This window comes from Halichoerus grypus, chromosome 2 (assembly GCF_964656455.1).
Source record: "Halichoerus grypus chromosome 2, mHalGry1.hap1.1, whole genome shotgun sequence".
Classification (NCBI taxonomy): domain Eukaryota; kingdom Metazoa; phylum Chordata; class Mammalia; order Carnivora; family Phocidae; genus Halichoerus; species Halichoerus grypus.
In genome coordinates, this window is record NC_135713.1 from 187,829,309 (window position 1) to 187,849,978 (window position 20,670).

The 20,670-nt window shown below is 45.4% G+C and overlaps 1 protein-coding gene and 1 pseudogene across 5 annotated transcripts; one reads left to right on the forward strand and one right to left on the reverse strand.

The window, feature by feature from the left end:
- The first annotated feature begins 433 nt into the window (after window positions 1-433).
- Window positions 434-17,911, forward strand: CASC3 (CASC3 exon junction complex subunit). Of its 5 annotated transcripts, none has more exons than XM_036079991.2 (14): window positions 437-732; window positions 1,099-1,126; window positions 1,464-1,501; window positions 9,629-9,787; window positions 9,878-10,029; window positions 10,533-10,709; window positions 10,891-11,564; window positions 12,910-12,974; window positions 13,703-13,817; window positions 14,062-14,160; window positions 14,414-14,628; window positions 15,423-15,545; window positions 15,674-15,734; window positions 16,223-17,911. In XM_036079991.2, the coding sequence occupies exons 1-13, from the start codon at window positions 502-504 to the stop codon at window positions 15,695-15,697; spliced, it is 2,100 nt and encodes a 699-aa protein (XP_035935884.1). In that variant the 5' UTR covers window positions 437-501; the 3' UTR covers window positions 15,698-15,734; window positions 16,223-17,911. The 5 variants fall into 5 exon arrangements, 4 of the variants coding, with proteins under 4 accessions (XP_077921816.1, XP_035935886.1, XP_035935884.1 ...); XM_036079990.2 differs by having other exon boundaries at window positions 438-732; window positions 10,891-11,576; XM_036079993.2 differs by lacking the exon at window positions 14,062-14,160 and having other exon boundaries at window positions 436-732; window positions 10,891-11,576.
- A 1,351-nt stretch (window positions 17,912-19,262) lies between these two features.
- LOC118527908 (U6 spliceosomal RNA) lies at window positions 19,263-19,359 on the reverse strand (annotated as a pseudogene).
- Window positions 19,360-20,670: the final 1,311 nt, after the last annotated feature.

A 20,670-nucleotide genomic window follows, 5' to 3' on the forward strand; every position in this document is an offset into this window, starting at 1 on the left:
CAAATGGGCTGCTGTGGCAAATCTGATGCAGCACAACAGCTTTGGAGGTTTACCTTGACTCGTGATTTTACCAAGCAAACGAACGCAGTAAAATGATCGGCTTCAAACGTAGGTAGAAACGAGAAACGGAAATAGAAAACTATGAAACAGCCCCAGTGCCGCAGTGAAGCTGTGACAGGTGGGCGCCTTCCACTCGGAAGGCCCAAGATGGCTGGGCGAGGAACCGGAGGCGGCTGACGGAGCTCAGCTCCCCTCGCCGGGGGCCCACCCCAGGGAAGACAGGGGTCGCGGCACGCCCCCCGTACGTCACCGGTTACGTAATCCCGCTCGCCGGCAAACGTGCCGCAGGGCGGCCACCCCGCCCCTAGCCCCTCCCCCTGAAAAGCGCGGCGGCCAGTGTCGCACGTGAAGCATGCTGGGACTAGCTCTCGAGCCTCCCGGCAGCCCCTGCGACGGGCGCGGTACGTAAGGAGCTGGCCGTCGGCGGCCGTTCTCCGTAAGATGGCGGATCGGCGGCGGCAGCGCGCTTCGCAGGACACGGAGGACGAGGAGTCTGGTGCTTCGGGCTCAGACAGCGGCGGCTCCCCGGCGCGGGGCGGCGGGAGCTGCAGCGGTAGCGCTGGAGGCGGTGGCAGTGGCTCTCTGCCTTCCCAGCGCGGAGGCCGAGCTGGGGCCCTTCATCTGCGGCGGGTGGAGAGCGGGGGGGCTAAGAGCGCCGAGGAGTCGGAATGTGTGAGTGCGCGCGGGTGGGGCGGGCCCGGGGGCGGGGTGTAGGTGGTGAGGGGAGGCTGGGAGTTGATGGTAGCTGCTGGGGCTTACTGTGTTAGAGAAGAGAGCTATCACAGTGCAGTGTGCATCCGGAGCCCCAAGGGAGGAGGAGGTGTTAGGGGTTTCTGGGAGAAGGGCAGAGGCGCTGCACGTGAAAAGCGGATGTTTATTCAGAAATTGGGGCTGGAAGTGAAGAGACCGGACCTCCTTTGGTCGCTACTTGTTAAAGATGTATCTTTCCTCATCTCCCTGTTCACCCAGTTCGTGTTGAGTCTTCAGCTCCCCGCCCTTTGGAAATCACGGAACTAACCTATGTCCTCTTTCCTTCAGGAGAGTGAAGATGGCATCGAGGGCGATGGTGAGTAGCATCATGACAAGTTTTTTGACTGTACAGTCAGATCACCTATTTCCACCAATTGACATCCTCTCAGACTGTTAAGGATTTGGGAGAGGGTGCCGGAAAGTGGCTCTTTGTAGCAGAGTGCCTACAAGCTTACGTTTTAGCAGTATGATCTTGGGCAAATCACTCTTCGACCGTGTTTCCCATTTGTAAATGTGGACCATAATTTTATCTCTCTGATAGGTTGATGTCAGAATTGAATGAGAGTCTTAGTTTGACTTAAAAAACAATCAGGAAATATATTTATAATAATTTATGTTGATTTTTTTCTTTACATATTTCTGTTTTCTTTCAGCTGTTCTGTCGGATTATGAAAGTGCAGAAGACTCTGAAGTGAGTGTGATAGGTTCTTTTTTTTTCTATGGCTACAGGTTGGAAATTTTTAAATATATTTTAAAAACATGGACACACACCTGTGGTTCAAAAGTACCGTGACCTACTTGTTATTTCTCTTGTGCATTCTTCATTTATGCTTTTCAGAAACTGTTATAAAAGGTCTTGTTTACTTAGAGTGAGGGAAGTTTGGTGCATGCCTTTTCAGGTTTCATATGTTAACACGGTTAGTAGTTGGCTTTTCACCCTGTCCGAAGAAAATAAGGTTCTAAATAGGAGAATGAGAACATCCTGAAGCCCTTCACAGGATGACAGTTCCTTTCATGCTGCCTAGGGAATGAAACCAGCTAGTTGGATATTTTTTTCAAGTGTATCTGAAAACCTTAAAAGGGCAGGATTCTGAGTGGTTTGTATCAGAAACATCCCTCAGTTTATAGGGAACTTTCTCCCTCTGAAATTCAGGAGAAAATTTCCATAAGCCAAACTTTTGTGGCCTTACTTGTTTTGGTTGGATGAACTACTAGAGATGCTATATGAATGGCTGTTTTATTTCCTGGGGTTGTTGAATATTAAGTCCTGAGTTCTGGAATTTGGGTCATGGGGTTATGGACAGGAGGAATTAGATTATGGATCAAAGGTTCATTCTATAAATTTTATAGAACTGTTGCTACATATTAGATTTCTATTAAGTCCTAGAGATGCAACAGTGAACACTATACTAAAATTTCTGTCTTAGGAATGAGTTAGGAGGTCAGATAAACATGCAGACAGTCATAGGACATGGTGACAACTGCCAGGGATAGGGTTAAGTAGGGTATTAATGGCTGAGTACTGAATCCATCTTAGGCAATCAGGAAAGAATAAGTTGCAGTTAGTCAGGCCATGTTTTCGGCAGAGGGAACAACTACTGTGAAAGTCCAGACACAGGAGAGAAGACTGATTATTTGGAAACTTGAAAGTAGTTTGGTGTGGCTGGAACATTGTTGGGACAGGATGGATACCAGAAATAAAGGCAAATCAGTGAACAGGGGCCAGATATGAAGGGGTTTACTTGTTCCTTGTCTTCATTATGTACTTGCTGTGTGCAGGAGTTGTACTAGGCACTGGAATAAAAGACAGACATGGTTCTGCCCTCCTGGAATTTACATTTTGGGGGGAAACGGACAAGTAATTACGGTAATGTTTGGTAAGTGTCACACTATCAGAAGCATAGGGTGTTTCGGGAGCACATGGCAGGGGCAGCCAACTAACTGTTTGGAAATGCTTAGGGGATGAGATGTTAAAATAGAGACTTGAAGGGTGAGTGGGAGTGAGCCAGGCAGAGTATTCTAAGCAGAGGAAACACTGGGAAGAAGGTCTTGAAGGGATGGACTGTATGACAAGTTGGAGGATGTGAAAAGTTTAGTGTGACTGGTGCTAAGTGATGAGTCTGAGTCCAAATCTTAAAATACCTTGTGAACCCTATTAAAATGTATTTGGATTTTATTCTAAGGAAGTGAGAAAGCATAACAGGGTTTTAAACAAGTGTGTGATAGGGATTAGACTTAAATTTTAAAGATTTGTCAGACCCAAAGAACACCTGCATCAGAAAATCCAATTGGCCAGTTCTGTTGAAATAAGATCTTGCAGAGGGAGGGAAGACTCAGACATTTATATGTTAACAAGATCCCAGATTGATGTTTATGCACAGTAAAATTTGAGAATTATTACTTTATAACAGTTATTTTGTCTACAATGATAGTTGATCTGAGGGGAGCAAGATTGGAGGCAGGAAAGCTAGTTAAAGCTATTACGGAAGTCTAGGCAAGCATTAAGTGTGGCCTGGAGTGGAGTAGTAGCAGTGAAAGTAGAAGTGGACAGAATTGAAAGTTATTTAGGTTATGGAATTCACAGAATGTGGTGATTAATGAGATGCCTTATTTTCTCTGAAGTCAGTGATGAAGTTATCTACAAAAAGTAAAAGGGAGATGAGAAGTTTGGGGGTGAGGAATGTTTGCAGTAGTCACTAGAGAATGGAAACCCTGGAAAGATTGTCAGGCAGTATGGAGTGTTCAGTGAGGTTTGGTGATTGTGAATGTATAGCATCTTACCATTCTGTATGTAAATGAGTTTGGATGTTATCCTAATAACGAAAGAAGGCTACTGAAGCCTTAAGTATGGAAGATGAAACAAGACTTGGGACAGGGAGAGCTGTTAAGAGGTTGTTAGGATAAGCCAAGGAACATGATGGTGCCCTAAAGAAGAGACAGGGCAGTGGGACTCAGATTTGAGAGATGTTTAGGTGGTACTACCAGAACTTCTTGATTGAATCTGGAGTGTGAATTAAGGAGTCAAAAGGATGCCCAAGTTGATGAATGATGTTATTCACTAAGAACGGGACACAGGAGATTTCAGGAAGGACACCGGTGGGTTAAGTTTTGGATGTTTTGAAATTGAGGGACCTGTGGGACTTTGAAATGGCAATATATAGTATATATTGTCTGAAAATTAAGAAGGAGGTCTAGTTCTACTCTGTCCAATACAGTAATCATCAGCTAGATGTGGCTATTTAATTAAACTTAAAACTTCAGTTCTTCATTTGCAAAGCCACACTTTAAGTACTCGATAGCCGTGTGCGGCTAGTGGCTGCTGTATGGGACAGCAATGGTCCAGATTAGAGAAGAAGGCCTGGTGTCCTGACTTTCATAGTAATGCATTACTTGCTTGCAGTTTTCTGGGTTACTAACTATATACCTATACACTACAGTTTAGTCTTGCATGTTAAAATTTGATCTGTCTCGTAGTCTGCAGGTTAGTTTTTCATCCCTTTCTTTTCCATACAGTTTATCTGTTGAAAAGATTTTGATGATTGCTCGCTCACTCATGGTACAACTCAACATGCTCCCTCTGTCCTTTGTATTTCCTGCAAATAATTGGTATTTCCAGATCCATGGAAAGACAACATGAACCAAAGATTTTATCTTGAACAAAACTGACTGATAATCACTTAGTTTCTTTCCCTTTTGGTCACTTGGCTGTTTTTGTCTAGATATTCCCAGTATATATTTTTTTAGGTCCTGGGGAGGAAACTGCTGTTCTCTTCTTCATTTTGTTTTCCTTATGAAATAGGAGGAAAGACACTGAGTAGGGAGGTTAGTGGAGGGAGGATCAGGGGAGGAATTGTCAGACTAAAGGAGGTTTAAGCAGTTGAGGTTGGAGGTGGCACCGATGTGTGAAGTTGTGTGTTTTTTTTTTTTTTTAAACCCCTTCATTGATGATTAATAGTTTGGTTGTAGACCTAGAAAAAGCAGACATTTGAGTTGATCTAGTCCTGGGCACAGGGGAGTGGCAAGGGACTTGGTGATTGGAATCTAGGAGTGATTGAAATAATGGGCCATGGAGACTAGAGAGAGAGGAAAGTGTGGAAAAAGACTGATAGGGAGAAGGTGGAAGGGTCAAAGGAGTGGATATCTTTAAGTTGGAGATGAGAGGGTAAGCGAATAAGTAAGAATAGGAGTAAAAGGCTGGGGTTTTTTTGTTTTGATTTTTGTTTGTTTGTTTGTTTGTTTGTTTTTTTTTTTTTTAAAGATTTTATTTATTTATTTGAGAAAGAGAGAATGAGAGAGAGCACATGAGAGGGGGGAAGGTCAGAGGGAGAAGCAGACTCCCTGCCGAGCAGGGAGCCCGATGCGGGACTCGATCCAGGGACTCCAGGATCATGACCTGAGCCAAAGGCAGTCGCCCAACCAACTGAGCCACCCAGGCGCCCTTGATTTTTGTTTGTTTTAAAGTAAACTCTAGGGACACCTGCGTGGCTCAGTTGGTTAAGCGTCTGCCTGTGGCTCAGGTCATGATCTCTGGGCTCCTGAGTCGGGCTCCCTGCTCAGTAGGGAGCCTCCTTCTCCCTCTCCCTCTGCTCCTCCCCCTACTTGTGCTCTCTCGCTCTCTCTTTGTCAAATAAATAAATGAAATCTTTGAAAAATAATAAAAACATAAACTCTACTCTCCCAATGTGGGCCTCAGACTCAGTGACCCCAAGATCAGTTAAGAGTTGGATGCTCTACGGGCTGAGGCAGCCAGGTGCCCCTAGGTAGGTTTTTAATTAATTATTTATTTATTTATTTTAAAGATTTTATTTATTTATTTGACAGAGAGAGACACAGCGAGAGAGGGAACACAAGCAGGGGGAGTGGGAGAGGGAGAAGCAGGCTTCCTGCAGAGCAGGGAGCCCGATGCGGGGCTCGATCCCAGGACCCTGGGATCATGACCTGAGCCGAAGGCAGACGCTTATCGACTGAGCCACCCAGGCGTCCCTAGGTAGGTTTTCTAAAAACAGCTTTATTGAGGGGGTGCCTGGGTGGCTCAGTCGATAAGCGTCTGCCTTCGGCTCAGGTCATGGTCCCGGGGTCCTGGGATCGAGCCCAGCATCGGGCTCCCTGCTCAACGGGGAGCCTGCTTCTCCCTCTCTCACTCCCCCTGCTTGTGCTCTCTCTCTCGCTGTGTCTCTCTCTGTCAAATAAATAAAAACAAAATCTTAAAAAAAAAAAACAGCTTTATTGAGATATGATTTACAAACCATACAATTTATTTAAAATGTACAATTCTGTGGTTTTTTGTGTATACACAGATACATGCAACTATTAACCACGATTAGTTTCAGAACATTTTCATCACCTTGAAAAGAAACCTTGTACCCTTTAGCTGTTATTCCCCCTGCCCCCCAGTTCCTCCATTCTCATCCCCTGGTCCCTAAGCAATCACACATCTACTTTTTGTGTCTAGGAATTTTCCTATCCTGGCCTTTCATATGAATGGAATCATAATATATGGACTTTTGTGACTGGCTTCTTTCACTTAGCATTATATTTTCACAGTTTTCATCCCTGTTGTACCATGTATCCGTACTTAATTCCTTTTTATGGCTGAGTAACATTCCATTGTATGGGTATACCACATTTTGTTTATTCATTCATTGATGGACATTTGGGTTTCTGTTTTTTGTATTATGAATAATGTTGCTGTAAACATTAGTGTACAACTTTTTGTGTGGATGTATATTTTCATTTCTCTTGGCTGTGTACCTAGGAATGGAGTTGCTAAGTCATATGGTAACTGTGTTTTTTTCTTTTTAATCTTTTTTTTCCCCCAAAGATTACTTTTTATTTAATTATTTGGGAGAGCGAGCGAGCAAGCATGAGCAGGGGGAGGGGCAGAGGGAGAGGGACAAGCAGACTCCCCACCAAGTGGGGAGCCTGAAGTGGGACCTGATCCCAGGATCACTACCTGAGCTGAAGTCGGATGCCTAATCCACTGAGCTACCCAGGTGCCTCATGGTAACTGTGTTTAATCCTCTGAGGAACTGCCCAGCTGTTTTCCAAAGCAGCTGCACCATTTTACATTCCCAACAGCAATATATGGAATTTCCTTATGTACTCGCCAGCATGTAGTTGTCTTGCCTTGAGTTTTTGATTCTAGCCATCCTAGTAGGTGTGAAATGGTGCCTCATTTTGAATTTGCATTTCCCTGACAGCTAATGATGTTGAACATTTCCTTGTGCTTATTGGCCATTTGTGTATCTTCCTTGGAAAAAATGCCTATTCAGATACTTTGTCCATTTTTTAATTGGATTGTCTTTTTATTGAGTTGTAAGAATTCTTCATAAAATATTCAAGATACAAGTTCTTATCAGATATATGATTTGCAAATCTTTTTTTTCCCCATTCTGTGGGTTTTCTTTTTACTTTCTTGATGGTGTTAGGTTTCAGTTTTGATAAAGTCCAATATATCTGGTTTTTCTTTTTGCTCCTGCTTTTGATATCCTATCTAAGAAGGCTTTGCTGAATCCGTGCCAAAACCAGAGTCTTGAAGATTAACTCCTATGTTTTCTTATAAGAGTTCTATAGTTTTCGGGTGCCTGGGTGGCTCAGTTGGTTAAGCAGTTAAGTGGCAGGGTCCTGGGATGGAGCCCCGCGTCGGCCTCCCTGCTCAGCAGGAAGCCTGCTTCTCCCTCTCCCCCTGCCTGCTGTTCCCCCTGCTTGTGCTCTCTCTCTGTCAGGTAAATAAATAAAATCTTTTAAAAAAAAGAGTTCTATAGTTTTAACTCTTAAATTTAGATTTTTGATCCATTTTGAGTTAAAAAATTTTTTTAAGAATATATTTATTTGAGGGGCGCCTGGGTGGCTCAGTCGTTAAGCATCTGCCTTCAGCTCAGGTCATGATCCCAGGGAAGCAGGCTTCCCTGCTCAGTGGGAAGCCTGCTTCTCCCTCTCCCTCTGCCCCTCATCCCTGCTTGTGTTCTCTCTTGCTCGCTCTGCTCTCTTTTAAATAAATAAATAAAATCTTAAAAAAAAAAAAGGCTATGGGTAAAGGCTTAATCCTTACAGTGTGGGTGTGGTCTCCCTCAAATTGAGAGTTTCACAACAGTATTGCCTCTCTGGGAATCCTCACCCAGAACACTTAGAGGCTGAAACACCTGGATGCTGAGCAGGGAAGAGGAGTTAATTGGCTTGTCTGGGCGGGTTGGGTAGACCTCACTCTGTTTGAAGAAAGGACAGAAACTTAAAGCTTGAGAGCTTCTTATTTCATCAGGAATCTCACAGTGGGACTCTTTGATCACATTCCTGATGTTAGCCTGGGGCTGGAGTTACGAGAGGTCAAGTGTCAGACCCAGTAGGAGAATAAGACCAGTGTGCACAATATCTACCGGGTGGCACAGGGGTATTGGCACCCTGACCTGTTAACCCAACAATGGGAACTAACCCAACTTTCTTTGAACCCATTTCTTTGTCTTCAGGTGTCTGAACCTGCTGCCCTCCCCTAGCCTATAGCTCTGCCCCCGAGGTCCAAATCCTGAGAGAATTGTGAGATGAGAGTATTCTAAAGCCAGTTCCCTCAGCATGAGCTTTAGTTACTCCTTTTCCCTGCCTAGAACTAGCCGCACCTCTATTACCTGACCCTTTCTGGTGGCCCCTATTCAGAAGATAGCCTAAGGACGGTCCTCTGTAGAATAGACCCAGCAGTTTGTCACAAGCAGGATTATCTAATCTTGATGTGGCCGAGAGGGAAGGCATAGTAGAGAGGCAAGAGAGCACGTGGGCTTGGTTTTCATTTCTAAATTATATAATTCTGGAGAGAGTTGTTGGCTAAGGGGATCTCATGCTACAGAAAATTGAGTATTTGTATCATAGATATAAAAGCTGTAAGCCACTATTTCCCAGTTTGAGGGTTGAGAAATCATAGTGTTGGGGCGCCTGGGTGGCTCAGTCGTTAAGCGTCTGCCTTTGGCTCAGGTCATGATCCCAGGGTCCTGGGATCGAGCCCCACATCGGGCTCTCTGCTCAGCGGGAAGCCTGCTTCTCCCTCTGCCACTCCCCCTGCTTATGTTCCCTCTCTCACTGTGTCTCTCTCTGTCAAATAAATAAAGAAAATCTTAAAAAAAAAAAAAAAGAAATCATAGTGTTATTACAAAGAGTTTGCAAGTTCGCTAGTTCAGCTCTTATTATTTATGGACTAAATCTACATCTCCCACCTTTATGCAGTACTGTTTTTGAAAATATAAATTAATACAATGTAAATTTATTTTGAAGTATTACTGAACGTATAGTAGTTGTTGGTCATACATTTTTTCAGTCAGTGGATATTATACTGAGCTATTGTCTAATGGAGATCCATGAAAATTTTAGAGCCTAAAAGAGGTTCACATAATCTGAAAGGTTGAGAATATGCTCTAAGCCATTTTGAGATGAGAGAATTCACAACTTGAGTTGGAGTGTAGTTTTTAGGGCCTGCATGTTTAAGAAACAATCCATGAAGATGGAGAGAAATTATCAACAAAGATTAGTCTTCTTCTGTATGCTAGGCAGTTTAAAGCCTCCCTTTCATATCTCCTGGGCTCCTTCCCTAGAGGCTACCACCGTTAACATTTCCTTGCATGTCTTCCTGGAAAACTTACATGGATCTATATAAATGTATGTATATATATTTTATTGTGTTTTTTTTTTAAGTGCTCCATCCTCTAGAAATTTTAATAAGAGTATTGATATGTTTGCTTTTAATTCTTCCATTATAGTAAAAGTTCATTAGAAAATGTTTACCTAAAGAATGGGGTAAAAATGTACCATTTCCAACTGATAGGGTAACTTTTTTCAGGGTGAAGAAGGGGAATACAGTGAAGAGGAAAACTCCAAAGTAGAGCTGAAATCAGAAGCCAATGATGCTGCTAATTCTTCAGCAAAAGAAGAGAAGGGAGAAGAAAAGCCTGACACCAAAGGCACTGTGACTGGAGAGAGGCAGAGTGGGGATGGACAGGTCAGTGTCCACCAAAGGCCTCCATTTTGGGGGTCAGATTAAGGGCTCTTAACCTTGGAGAGAATAAGGAGCCCTTTATCTGTCCTCTAGGAGAGCACAGAACCTGTGGAGAACAAAGTGGGTAAAAAGGGCCCTAAGCATTTGGATGATGATGAAGATCGGAAGAACCCAGCCTACATACCCCGGAAAGGGCTCTTCTTTGAGCATGATCTTCGAGGGCAAACACAGGAGGAGGAAGTCAGGTAACAGCCTCTTGTTGCTGCTATTTAGTACGTATTTAGTGCTTACTATAGGCCAGGTGCTTTGCTGATTTACTGCTCACAGTACTTTAAGGTTATTATGATTATCCCTTTTGTACAAATGAGGAAAGTGAGGCTTAGAGTATTTGGTAACTCTTGGTGGAGGAGCTGGGATCAGGACGCATGCTTCCATTGCCTTCCTTAGTCTGAGGCTCAAGCCTCTGGGACATGAAGTACTTGTGTAAGCTGCCTTATAGGCGAGAGATGTTTCCAGGGTGCCGGGTGGTTTGAAGTAAAGTCTTCTCCTCATTTCTGTGCCTGTTCTATTTGAGCCCAGCAGGCCCTGAGATGCTGTGATTCACTCTTGGTTTTGTATGATCTGTCTGGGAAGATGGGGAGACCAGTGAAGTTCCTACTGTTTCTCTGCCCATCCCTCTTTTTTTCCGTGAATATTTTTACTTGGCAGAGTCTGCCAACCTAAGACACTTTTCCCTGGTTTTATCCAGACCCAAGGGGCGTCAGCGAAAGCTATGGAAGGATGAGGGTCGCTGGGAGCATGACAAGTTCCGGGAAGATGAACAAGCTCCAAAGTCCCGACAGGAGCTCATTGCTCTTTATGGCTATGACATCCGCTCAGCTCACAATCCTGATGACATCAAACCCCGAAGAATCCGGAAACCCAGGTGAGAAAATTTTGGAGTTTACACTGTTATATTTGTAGAAAGAACTCTGCTTTTTAAAAAAACCATTCCAGCCTGTAATTCAGTGGATGAGATATGGGAAGTCTCCCTGACCCTGTTTATATCTCTAGTGGTCTCTTTTGTTATTTCTTTTCTTAAGACTTTTGCCATTCCATTTATTCAGGTTTGGGAGCCCTCCACAGAGAGATCCAAACTGGATTATTGAGCGGCCAAACAAGTCCCATCGCCACCAGGGTCCTGGGGGCACCCTACCACCAAGGACATTTATCAACAGGAATGCTGCAGGGACTGGCCGAATGTCTGCTCCCAGGAATTACTCTCGATCTGGGGGCTTCAAGGAAGGTCGTGCTGGTTTTAGGCCTGTGGAGGCTGGTGGGCAGCACGGTGGCCGTTGTGGTGAGACTGTTAAACATGAAAACAGTTACCGATCACGGCGCCTAGAGCAGACTCCCGTGAGGGACCCATCTCCAGAAGCTGATGCTCAAGTGCTCGGCAGTCCCGAGAAGGAGGAGGCGGCCTCAGAGATACCAGCTGCTGCTCCCGATGCTGCACCACCAGCCCCTGACAGGCCTGTTGAGAAGAAATCCTACTCCCGGGCAAGAAGAACCAGAATCAAAGCTGGAGATGCAGTCAAGGTTGCAGAGGAGGTGCCCCCCCCACCCGAAGGCCTGAACCCAGCACCTCAAGTCCCAGAAACGACCCCTCCTCCACCTGCTAAGACTGGAAACTGGGAGGCTCCAGTGGATTCTACTACAAGTGGACTTGAGCAAGACGTGGCACAACTAAATATAGCAGAACAGAATTGGAGTCCAGGGCAGCCTTCGTTCCTGCAACCACGTGAGCTTCGGGGTGGGTACCTTAGGGTTAGTGACTGGCTTTTTTCCCTGTGCATCATTGGGTTTGTGGGCATGGGATTTAGGTCTCAGGGATATGGGGTCTGACAAATATCTTTGTTTTCATTAACTGAAAGAAGTGGATGGATTCATAGGTATATTCATCCGAAGACCTCAGAAGTTTTATGTTACCCAAGACTACCCCTACTACTTTGCCTACTATTACCTGACTAGTCATCAGTATGGAGCTCCTGCATGCAGAATCTTTTACCCATTCTCTGTAGGAAAAGTTGAAAGAAGGTGGGCAGTGTTCTTATTATATGAGCTAATGGTTAAATGTTTGAAGGCAGAAACTTATTTGAATTTGGATGAGAATTGTCTAGTCTATTTGAAAGGAAAGCCTAATTTCCTTAATGTAGAGCTAGACTGCCCAATAGAACTTTCTTTAGTATAAGAAGTTTTTGAATATTTGTAATGTGGCCAGAGTGACTGAGGGACTGAACTTTTAATTTTAATTAATTGAAATTTAAATAAGCACTTGTGGCTACTGGATATCATGTTGAACAGCATAGTTCTAGAAACTAGGACCTATCTACCACCGATCTTGCCCATCCGTCTTTGTCTCCCTCCAGTCAGGTAAATCAGAGGATCTTTTCCTTAGTTTCTGAAATCTGTTTTGAACTTAAAGATTGGAAATCCTCATTTGGACTGAGAGTTTCAGCATCCTTCTCTGGTGTGCATGATTTTTGAATACCAAAAACCAGTGTAGCCTAAACTGGACCTGGAATTGATCTTTGGATGGAGGAGTATACCCTTCTACTGGTATCTTACTACCATTGGAAGACAGTCTCTAAAATATCCTTTTTTTTTGTCCTGAGTCATTTTCAGCCAGAGGGGAGTATCTTCCCAAACTTCCAGCCTAGAACTCTGTGGCCAGGAATAATCAAGCAGATTCACAGAATGTCCAGTTGTTGTCCAGAAACTTTAGGGCTGAGATTTTTCAATATGTTTGATAATGGACTGTGCTGATTATAACCTCCCATGGATTCTGTACAGGAAGTATTTGGTGGGAAAATTGCATTTTCTCATTGAAGTCTTTTTTTTTTTTTTTTTTTTTGCTTCACATTCAAAGGCTTTATTGCTGTGTTAAGGTTGCAGAAAGTGGGTGCAAATTTCCAAATGCTGGTATTGACAGGAAGCAGAGATAGTTTAAAAGGAATTTTGTCAGTTTAAAAGAAGAAGGCAGTTCCCTGTGTTGGATTCTTAAACTTGTCATTTTCTTGATGTTCTCTTTAGTCCCACTCGTATCTATCTGCTCTGTAGCCGTGACTTTTTTTGCTGTATCACAGGTATGCCCAACCACATACACATGGGAGCAGGACCTCCACCTCAGTTTAACCGGATGGAAGAAATGGTACAGAAAGGGAAAGGGAGTAGTTGGGGGAGGGGCCTGCATGCAGCAGCTGTTCATTGTTTAAACTAAGATAAGGTCTTGGGAGTCAGTGTTCCATTGATTTACCCATATTTCTTTTAATTTGGCTCTCCAGAAAGGGTAGCAAGGCCTAGGTTCAGATCTTGATGTTTCTCATTGGTTTTTCTAATTCATTTTGCAAATACTCTTTTCTTTCTTTCCTTTCTTTCCTTTCTTTTCTCTTTCTTTTTCTTTTCTTTCTTTTCTTTCTCTTCTTTCTTTTTTTCTTTCAGAGAAAGAGAGTGCAGGGCAGGGAGGGGAGTGGCACAGAGGGAGAAAGAGAACCTAAGCAGTTCTCCAGGCTCAGCTCAGCAGGAAGCCCGACACGGGACTCATTCTCATGACCTTGAGATCATGACCTGAGCCAAAATCAAGAGTTGGATGCTTAACTGACTGAGCCCAGGCACCCCTACTCTTTTTTTTCTTCCCTCACTTTTTTTTTTCCTTTATTTAAGTAATCTCTACACCCATGTGGGGCTCAAACTCACAACCCCAAGATGAAGAGTTGCACGCTTTTCTGACTGAGCCAGTCAGGCACCCCTCATTTTGCAAATACTGTTTAAACACGTGCCATGTACCAAGTGTGTGTTTTGCAGCACCTAAAGTAGGGTGGGACTTGATATGAGAGTCAGCCCTCTGGCAGTGTTTTTGCTCAGACCTCTTTATTTCAGGGTGTCCAGGGTGGGCGAGCCAAACGCTATTCATCTCAGCGGCAAAGACCTGTGCCAGAGCCCCCTGCTCCTCCTGTGCACATCAGTATCATGGAGGGACATTACTATGATCCACGTGAGTTTTCTCTTATTATTGGGGCACCTTTTTCGGCAGCGTGAAGTGAACTAAGAGACCAGCCTCTTGCCTCCTGGATTTCCCTTCTGACTTCTCACACTGGTTATCAAACATTGTCTGGCTGCTGTTTTCTTCACATGGAAAATTGACAGAGCATCTTTTAAAGGGTTTGGGGGACAAGGAGATTTGTCCATGTGATATGAAGAGTGAGGGTTTATGAGAGTCCCAATGTGATATCTTACAGTGCAGTTCCAGGGACCAATCTATACCCATGGTGACAGCCCTGCCCCACTGCCTCCTCAGGGCATGATTGTGCAGCCAGAAATGCACCTTCCCCACCCAGGTAAGCTTTGCACCTCTGCTTGTATGCTTCCAGTACGTGAGGATATGTGTTGGGGGCTTCACAGACTCCATTCTCCTGAGCTCTGTGCTGCTTGCTCACAAGGCTAGCCACTCTGGCAGCTTGGGCAACAAACTCCTCTTGGGTCCATCCTGAGGACTTCCATCCTGAGTCTGTGCTGAGCAGGGCAGCCAAGCCATCCCATGGAAATGGTGCCATCCTCTATTTCAGTTTTTGTTTTCCTCTTCCTGTCCAGGTTTACATCCCCACCAGACACCGGCACCTCTGCCCAATCCGGGTCTCTATCCCCCACCAGTGTCCATGTCTCCAGGACAGCCACCACCTCAGCAGTTGCTTGCTCCTACTTACTTTTCTGCTCCAGGCGTCATGAACTTTGGTAATCCCAGTTACCCTTATGCTCCAGGGGCACTGCCTCCCCCGCCGCCACCTCATCTGTATCCTAATACGCAGGTGAGATGGCTAATGAGCAGATTTTTCTAGGTATGCATCCTTTAAATCAGACAAGGATGTGGTGTGGGGAGAATGCTTAAGGAATTTGAGAGAACATTTCAATGCCACTGATTTTGCATGTGGCGCCAGGATGCCTCTTGGTGGTCAGGAGCTGGAAATGCAGCTTATGTAATGCCCATCATCTATTTATTCTCTTCTGTTTCTTTTTTCTTTTTTAAAGATTTTATTTATTTGAGGGAGAGAGAGAGCGCACAAATGTGAGCAGGGGGGAGGAGCAGAGGGAGAAGCAGGCTCACGGGTTGATCCCAGGCTCCTGGGATCATGACCTGAGCTGAAAGCAGATGCTTAACAGACTGAGCCACTCAGGCGCCCTCTTCTGTTTCTTTAATGGTGTTTCATTCAGGTGTTTTGGTATGTCTTAGGTGGCCGTCTCTGCCGTTTATTCAGTTGAATAAAGAAGCTGCATTATCCTTACCCCTCCCTGTACTGCTTAACTCCCAACAGTTGACACCATCTTGTATGTGAAGTGTCACCACTGAGCTCAGCCTCTTTGATTTTTCAGTTGATGGTAGGAATTAGAGAAAGCTAAGTAGTACTTTGAAGAAGTAGGAACCGGAACATAATTAGGATATAGTGAGGAAGAAATGAATAATCACTTATTTTAAAGGGGGGCAGCTTAGAGATTTATACAATTCCTCAGTACTTTTATTTTTGTGCCTGAATAATGTTTCCTGTTCATTATAGTTTAGGTGAATGTATCCCTAACTTTTTCTTCTGCCTTATTGGGGTCCCAGGCCCCATCACAGGTATATGGAGGAGTGACCTACTATAACCCCGCCCAGCAGCAGGTGCAGCCAAAGCCCTCCCCACCCCGGAGGACTCCCCAGCCAGTCACCATCAAGCCCCCACCACCTGAGGTATGCGAGCTGCTTCCAACATCACTGGGCTTTCCTTTCCCCTAGAAGATTTCTCTCCTTTTCTGGGTGTGTCTCCATGGTTGGTTGGTTTTAATGACTGGTAACAAATTCTAACTTTGTTATTTCAGGTTGTAAGCAGGGGTTCCAGTTAATAGGAGTTTCTAAAAAATTTAAATCAAACATATAAAAGTAAGTATATAATGTACTACCATTCTTATAAATTCTTAAAACTAATGCTCATGCTTACTTGCTTAATAATCCCCTAATTAGTGCTTTAAGCTGTAATCATGAGATATCTTATGGGGAGGCTTATAGGAGTCTCAAAATTTGCCAGGTGCTTTGTTTTGGGAATGCACTAAGCAGGGTTGAAGCAGAAACCATTGTTAACTTGGCAGAATTTCATTTGGGAAGCTGCAAGGAAAAAATGCAGGACGGTTTTTTTGTTTTGTTTTTGTTTTTGTTTTTTAAGGAAAGGGGAAATCTAAATTTGAGGTATTTGCAGCAGAGCCAATTTTAAAGGTCATGGAGAAAGACCATGGGGGGTTTGTTGTTGTTTTGTTAGGGACTTTATTTTAAAACACATTATTTAGGAATGTGGCTTTTTGAAAACAGCTTGTAAATGCCCAGAAGGTCCATTAATGCTTTGCTGATTCTTCCCTTTTCCCCACCACTGTCAGAGAACCCAGGAAAGAAGAGAAATACAACTGGCTGTTTACTACCAGGAAGGCTTCAAAGATATAGGGTGGCTCCTACCAGCAAGCAGCTGAATGAGAAGGACCCCTGCCCTCCTCTGAGGACAGGCTCTGTTGGAGAAAGGGACAAACCAAGTGGACTTCCTCCCATCTCCACTCTTTACTTGAGTTGGCTGTGCTCAGAGGAGCAGAGATCCAGTCAGCTCAAGCTTCTGGGTCTGCATCTAGAAGCCCCTGTCTTTTACTCTTCTTCACTTTTTCCTGGGAAATTCAAATGTCTTCTCCCAGGGAAGCTCCTTCCTGTTTGTTTTGTTTCCTAAGATGTTCGTTTTTAAAGCCTGGCTTGCTATTCTTAAATTAATATTCTTTTAGTTTCTTTCTCTCTCTGCCTTTAAATGAGACAGGTTCATTCTTCTGATTTTCTAGCTCCTCTGGTTTCCCTTTTGGATTTTCCCTGCATCCCAGATAATTGAAATTTTACCAGCCAGTTTTCCCCCACCAAGCCTGCAAAAAGGTGGCCTTTCATTTTTGGCTGGCCTTTGTTATTATATACTTGGCTTCTCTTAATTCCTCTAACCCTATGGAAGCAGAGCCGTCCACAGAGTGTCTCATTGCAGAGAAAAGCTCAAACTGGTAGGAGCCCTTCTTCTTGACTTCGGTTTTCAGGAATCTGAGCCTCCATCAGTCCCTGTACTGTGGTAGGCATCAGTCCTCTACTTGAGGGCAAAGTCTTTTACAGTGGGGAGAGGTGGCAAACCAGATGCTTTTGTGAGAAAGGGAAAGTGGAGTAAGCCTTTTCACCTTAGGGGTCTGTATTCACATAGTCCTCAGGGCTCAGTCTTTGAGGTAAGTGGAATTAGAGGGCCCTGCTTCTCTTCTTTCCATCCCACCTACCACGCCCCCTTCCCAGTTGCTGTGGACCAATGCATCTCTCTAGAGGCAGATACTGTCCAGCAAGCGGTCTGTCTTGTACTTTGCAGTTGCTCTTCTCCATGTTTTTCCTGCTACAAGTGTTTTAGATGTTACTACCTGATTTTCCCCAAGTTCTGCTCCTGTCCCTGCAAACAGAAGAAACCACATCTGGGCTTCAGGCCTAAGGAAACCAGTCACTTTTGGGGCAAGGGCTCCTCCCTCTTTTCCTCCCTATCCACAGCGCTGAACCACTCCCCTGCTGCCTCTGCAGAAGAGATTCCTATTGCTGCAGCACTTGTGTCTGCCAGGAGTAACTTGGCCACTGTCCCTGTCCTACAGAACCTGAGGGAGATGGTGGTGGCTGTCTCCCCAAGTAATGTCACTGTTTCTATTCCTTCTCTATAGCAGCTGATCTAACCACTCTTCAGTCACAGGTGTGGGGTGGGGAGTGGGGAGAGGCACTCAAGCTGTAAACCCCAAGGAGGAAATAACTAAGAGATTCTTCCAGGGGTGGCTGGTGGTTGTGCCTTTTGTAGGCTGTCCCCTTTGCCTTAAACCTGAAGATGTCTCCTCAAGCCTGTGGGCAGCATGCCCAGATTCCCAGACCTTAAGACACTGTGACAGTTGTCTCTGTTGGTCCACTGTGTTTCGTTGCAAGAATTTCTCCATGTGTGTTGTTGTTGTTTGTTACTATTTTAAAGGGTGCACATTTGTGATCAGCATTGTGACTTGGAGATAATAAAATTTAGGCTGTAAACTTGGCTCCTTTGCCAGTGTTTTGCATGAGTCTTGATTTGGGAGGGATAGGAGAGGACTTGCTGATTCCCCAGAGCCACAGTCACAACTCGAGCCAACTCAAGACGTGTGAAATGGAAGCCCTGAGAGGTGAGGAGCCCACAGGTGTGTCTGTACTCCCCGTTGGTTATCTTACCCTAACGCCATTGCCATGTAGACCCAGGATACCATGCAGTCTCTTGGATTGGAAGTGTCAGGGACAGAAAAACTAATGAAACGGAGCTATCCTTGTTGCCTTTGTTAGTGTTTGGCAAGTGAGTTTTCCAGTGTAATGTGCCCCATGTCAGTACAACTGTACCAGGTCCTAGAAGAGGGGGAGGCACAGGTGGTTAGCTTTCTTGAAAAGTAAAGACACGCTGGCACTAAAGTACCAAGAACCACAGCCTAAGAGGAAGGCTTCTCTCGATCTTCATCAAGGTTAAGAGGAGCAATTGAGACCATCATCTGTGGTTTATGCTGCCAGTTACCAAGGCCACTGGGCCCTTGATGTGCACAGGTCAGTTCCTAGCTTTGTTTTCTTCCAGATCCTGGGTGGGGTGGAAGTTTACTACAGAGGTTGATCTGGTGTGGGGGAGCAATTGAACTGAATGTGGAGCTGGTGGCATCTGTTCTTGGTTACCACAAATCCTTGTACATTGGGGGCATGGACATCATAGTATACCTTAAAATAGTTGCGACTCCCCCTGCATCCCTTGGTGCTGCTGCTTGAGCTCGCGGACCATGACTCTTAACCCCTATCCCTAATTCCTCTTCATGTCTATTTGCTTTCCTCCTCCCCCACAGGGTGATGGGTAACTATGAGCCTGATCTCCTGGGGTCATGCCAGCCAGTCTTGGGGGTAGGTTACTGGCAGGAGAAATGACTGTTATGATGCTTCCCCCTCACCCCTGCCTCTTGCTTCCCTGGTCCTGCAGTTAGATCCCATTGCTCTCTGTTGCCTTGGTAACGAGCTCCGCAAGAAGAAACTCAAGCTCAGCAAAGCTCCCAGGTTGTCTGCCCTACCAGTCCGCCTCTTGGTGGGCAAAAAGGAAGTACAAAGCGCAGACAGATCAGCCTTAGATAGCCTTGCCCCATCCCCTTCTAGGGTCTGGGCTCAAAGTTGTTTTGCCACCATCTCACAGTTGTTAATGATACCACTCTTGATAATTCTTCCATGCCGCCTCCCCCCCCCCCCCGTGGGGTCAACGCACAGGCCTACTACCTTGTGGGCGATCCAGAACAGTAAGAACTTCAAATCCTGAAGTTGTCTTCCAGCATTGGCAGCCCACTTGGGTTGGGTTGTCCCTCTGGGGCAGTGATCCTCAACCCTGGCTATTTGAATCACTTGGGGATCTTTTATGTGTCATCCTTGTGCAGGGACCAAGCTAATCTCTATATAGCTCCAATTTTAGTATATGTGCTGCTGAAGCGAGCACCACTTGGGGATCTTTTAAAAAATACCAGAAACCTTGGCCTTGCCTCAAAGATTTAATTGGTTTAGAGTGTGGCCTAGGCATCAGTATTTTTGAGAAGTTCCCCTGGATTCCAGTGTGCACTTGGGGCAAGAACCACTGTTCTAGGAGGGCCATGACTCAGTGCTGGCTTTCCTTCCTGATTCAAGTCCTTGAACTTAGTCTCTGTCCAATATCCTTGAGTAGTTGCAGGGGTGCTGGGGTCTTACTCCCCAAGCTTTCAGTTTCCAGAAGTGTCTCTGCCTGTTTTATTTCCAGCCCCCACACCCTCCACACTCCCCAATTCTTCCCCCTTCCTAACCGACAATCCCAAATCCTGCCCAGAGAGGTTACCAAGGCAACCAGCTTAATCTGGTAACTGTGGCATGTGCTGGGAGTGGAGCCCTCTCCTCTTCTTATTTGGTTCACAAAATGCCTGGGGAGCTCCTAGCCACTCCAGCCAGTTTCTCCTCATAACCCCAGGGATAGTGGGGTGTCCAATAAAGGGAGCCCAGCAAGCTGATACTTGGATCTCTATTCCAGCTTCTTAGCCAAAACTGCTCTCTCCCTTTTACTATTCCCTTTCCAAATCCACAGATGGGTGTGCAAAGCTTTATTTCTGTGAACACATGCTCTAGCACACATAGGACCAGATATGCACACACAGTGACATGTGTGTAGTACACACCCTGTTCAGTTCAACCACCACTCCCAGCCTTTAGCATTCCTGTCCCTGCCTGGTCCCTGCACAGTAAACAGGGGTGGGGCATTGTCCAAGGAGCTTCAATCCCTCAGGAACCTGGTGCCACTCCCCCACCTTGTTACTTTAACCTTGATGTGTTTACACTGAGTGTGTCTCTACACCCACCTCCTCCTTCTGGGGCAGTGTATCCTTAGGGACAGAATGCTCCTGGCACAGGTATCAGGAATAAAGATCATTGAGAGTGCAAATTGGCACCACTTTCCCTACTTCACCGGAGGGGCTCTCTATGCTTAATGATGTTGGATGGCAGTTCTAGAGCTTGTCACTCATCTCCGTGGCCCTGCTGTCTCCTGCTGCCAGCTGGGCTCAGGTGCCCTTATACTCCTCATCTCCCGCGCCCCCCCCTCCCCCCGGCCTCCTCTCTCTTCTCCTCACCCCAACTAGACCTGCCACAACCTGCTGTTCCCTGCCTGGATCCTACCTGCCTGCCGGTACCCGCCTCTCACAAGCCAGGCCCTCACCACCTATTGTGCCCTACCAGAAAGGGCAGATGGGCACCGCCCCCAGTGCCAATGCCAATCCACCCCAGGCCT

Coding starts and splice junctions, on each gene's coding strand:
- CASC3 (XM_036079990.2), top strand. CDS start 502: ATGGCGGATCGGCGGCGGCAGCGCGCTTCGCAGGACACGGAGGACGAG. Junction 10,030..10,532: donor ACACAGGAGGAGGAAGTCAG/GTAACAGCCTCT, acceptor GGTTTTATCCAG/ACCCAAGGGGCGTCAGCGAA. Junction 11,577..12,909: donor GCAACCACGTGAGCTTCGGG/GTGGGTACCTTA, acceptor GCTGTATCACAG/GTATGCCCAACCACATACAC.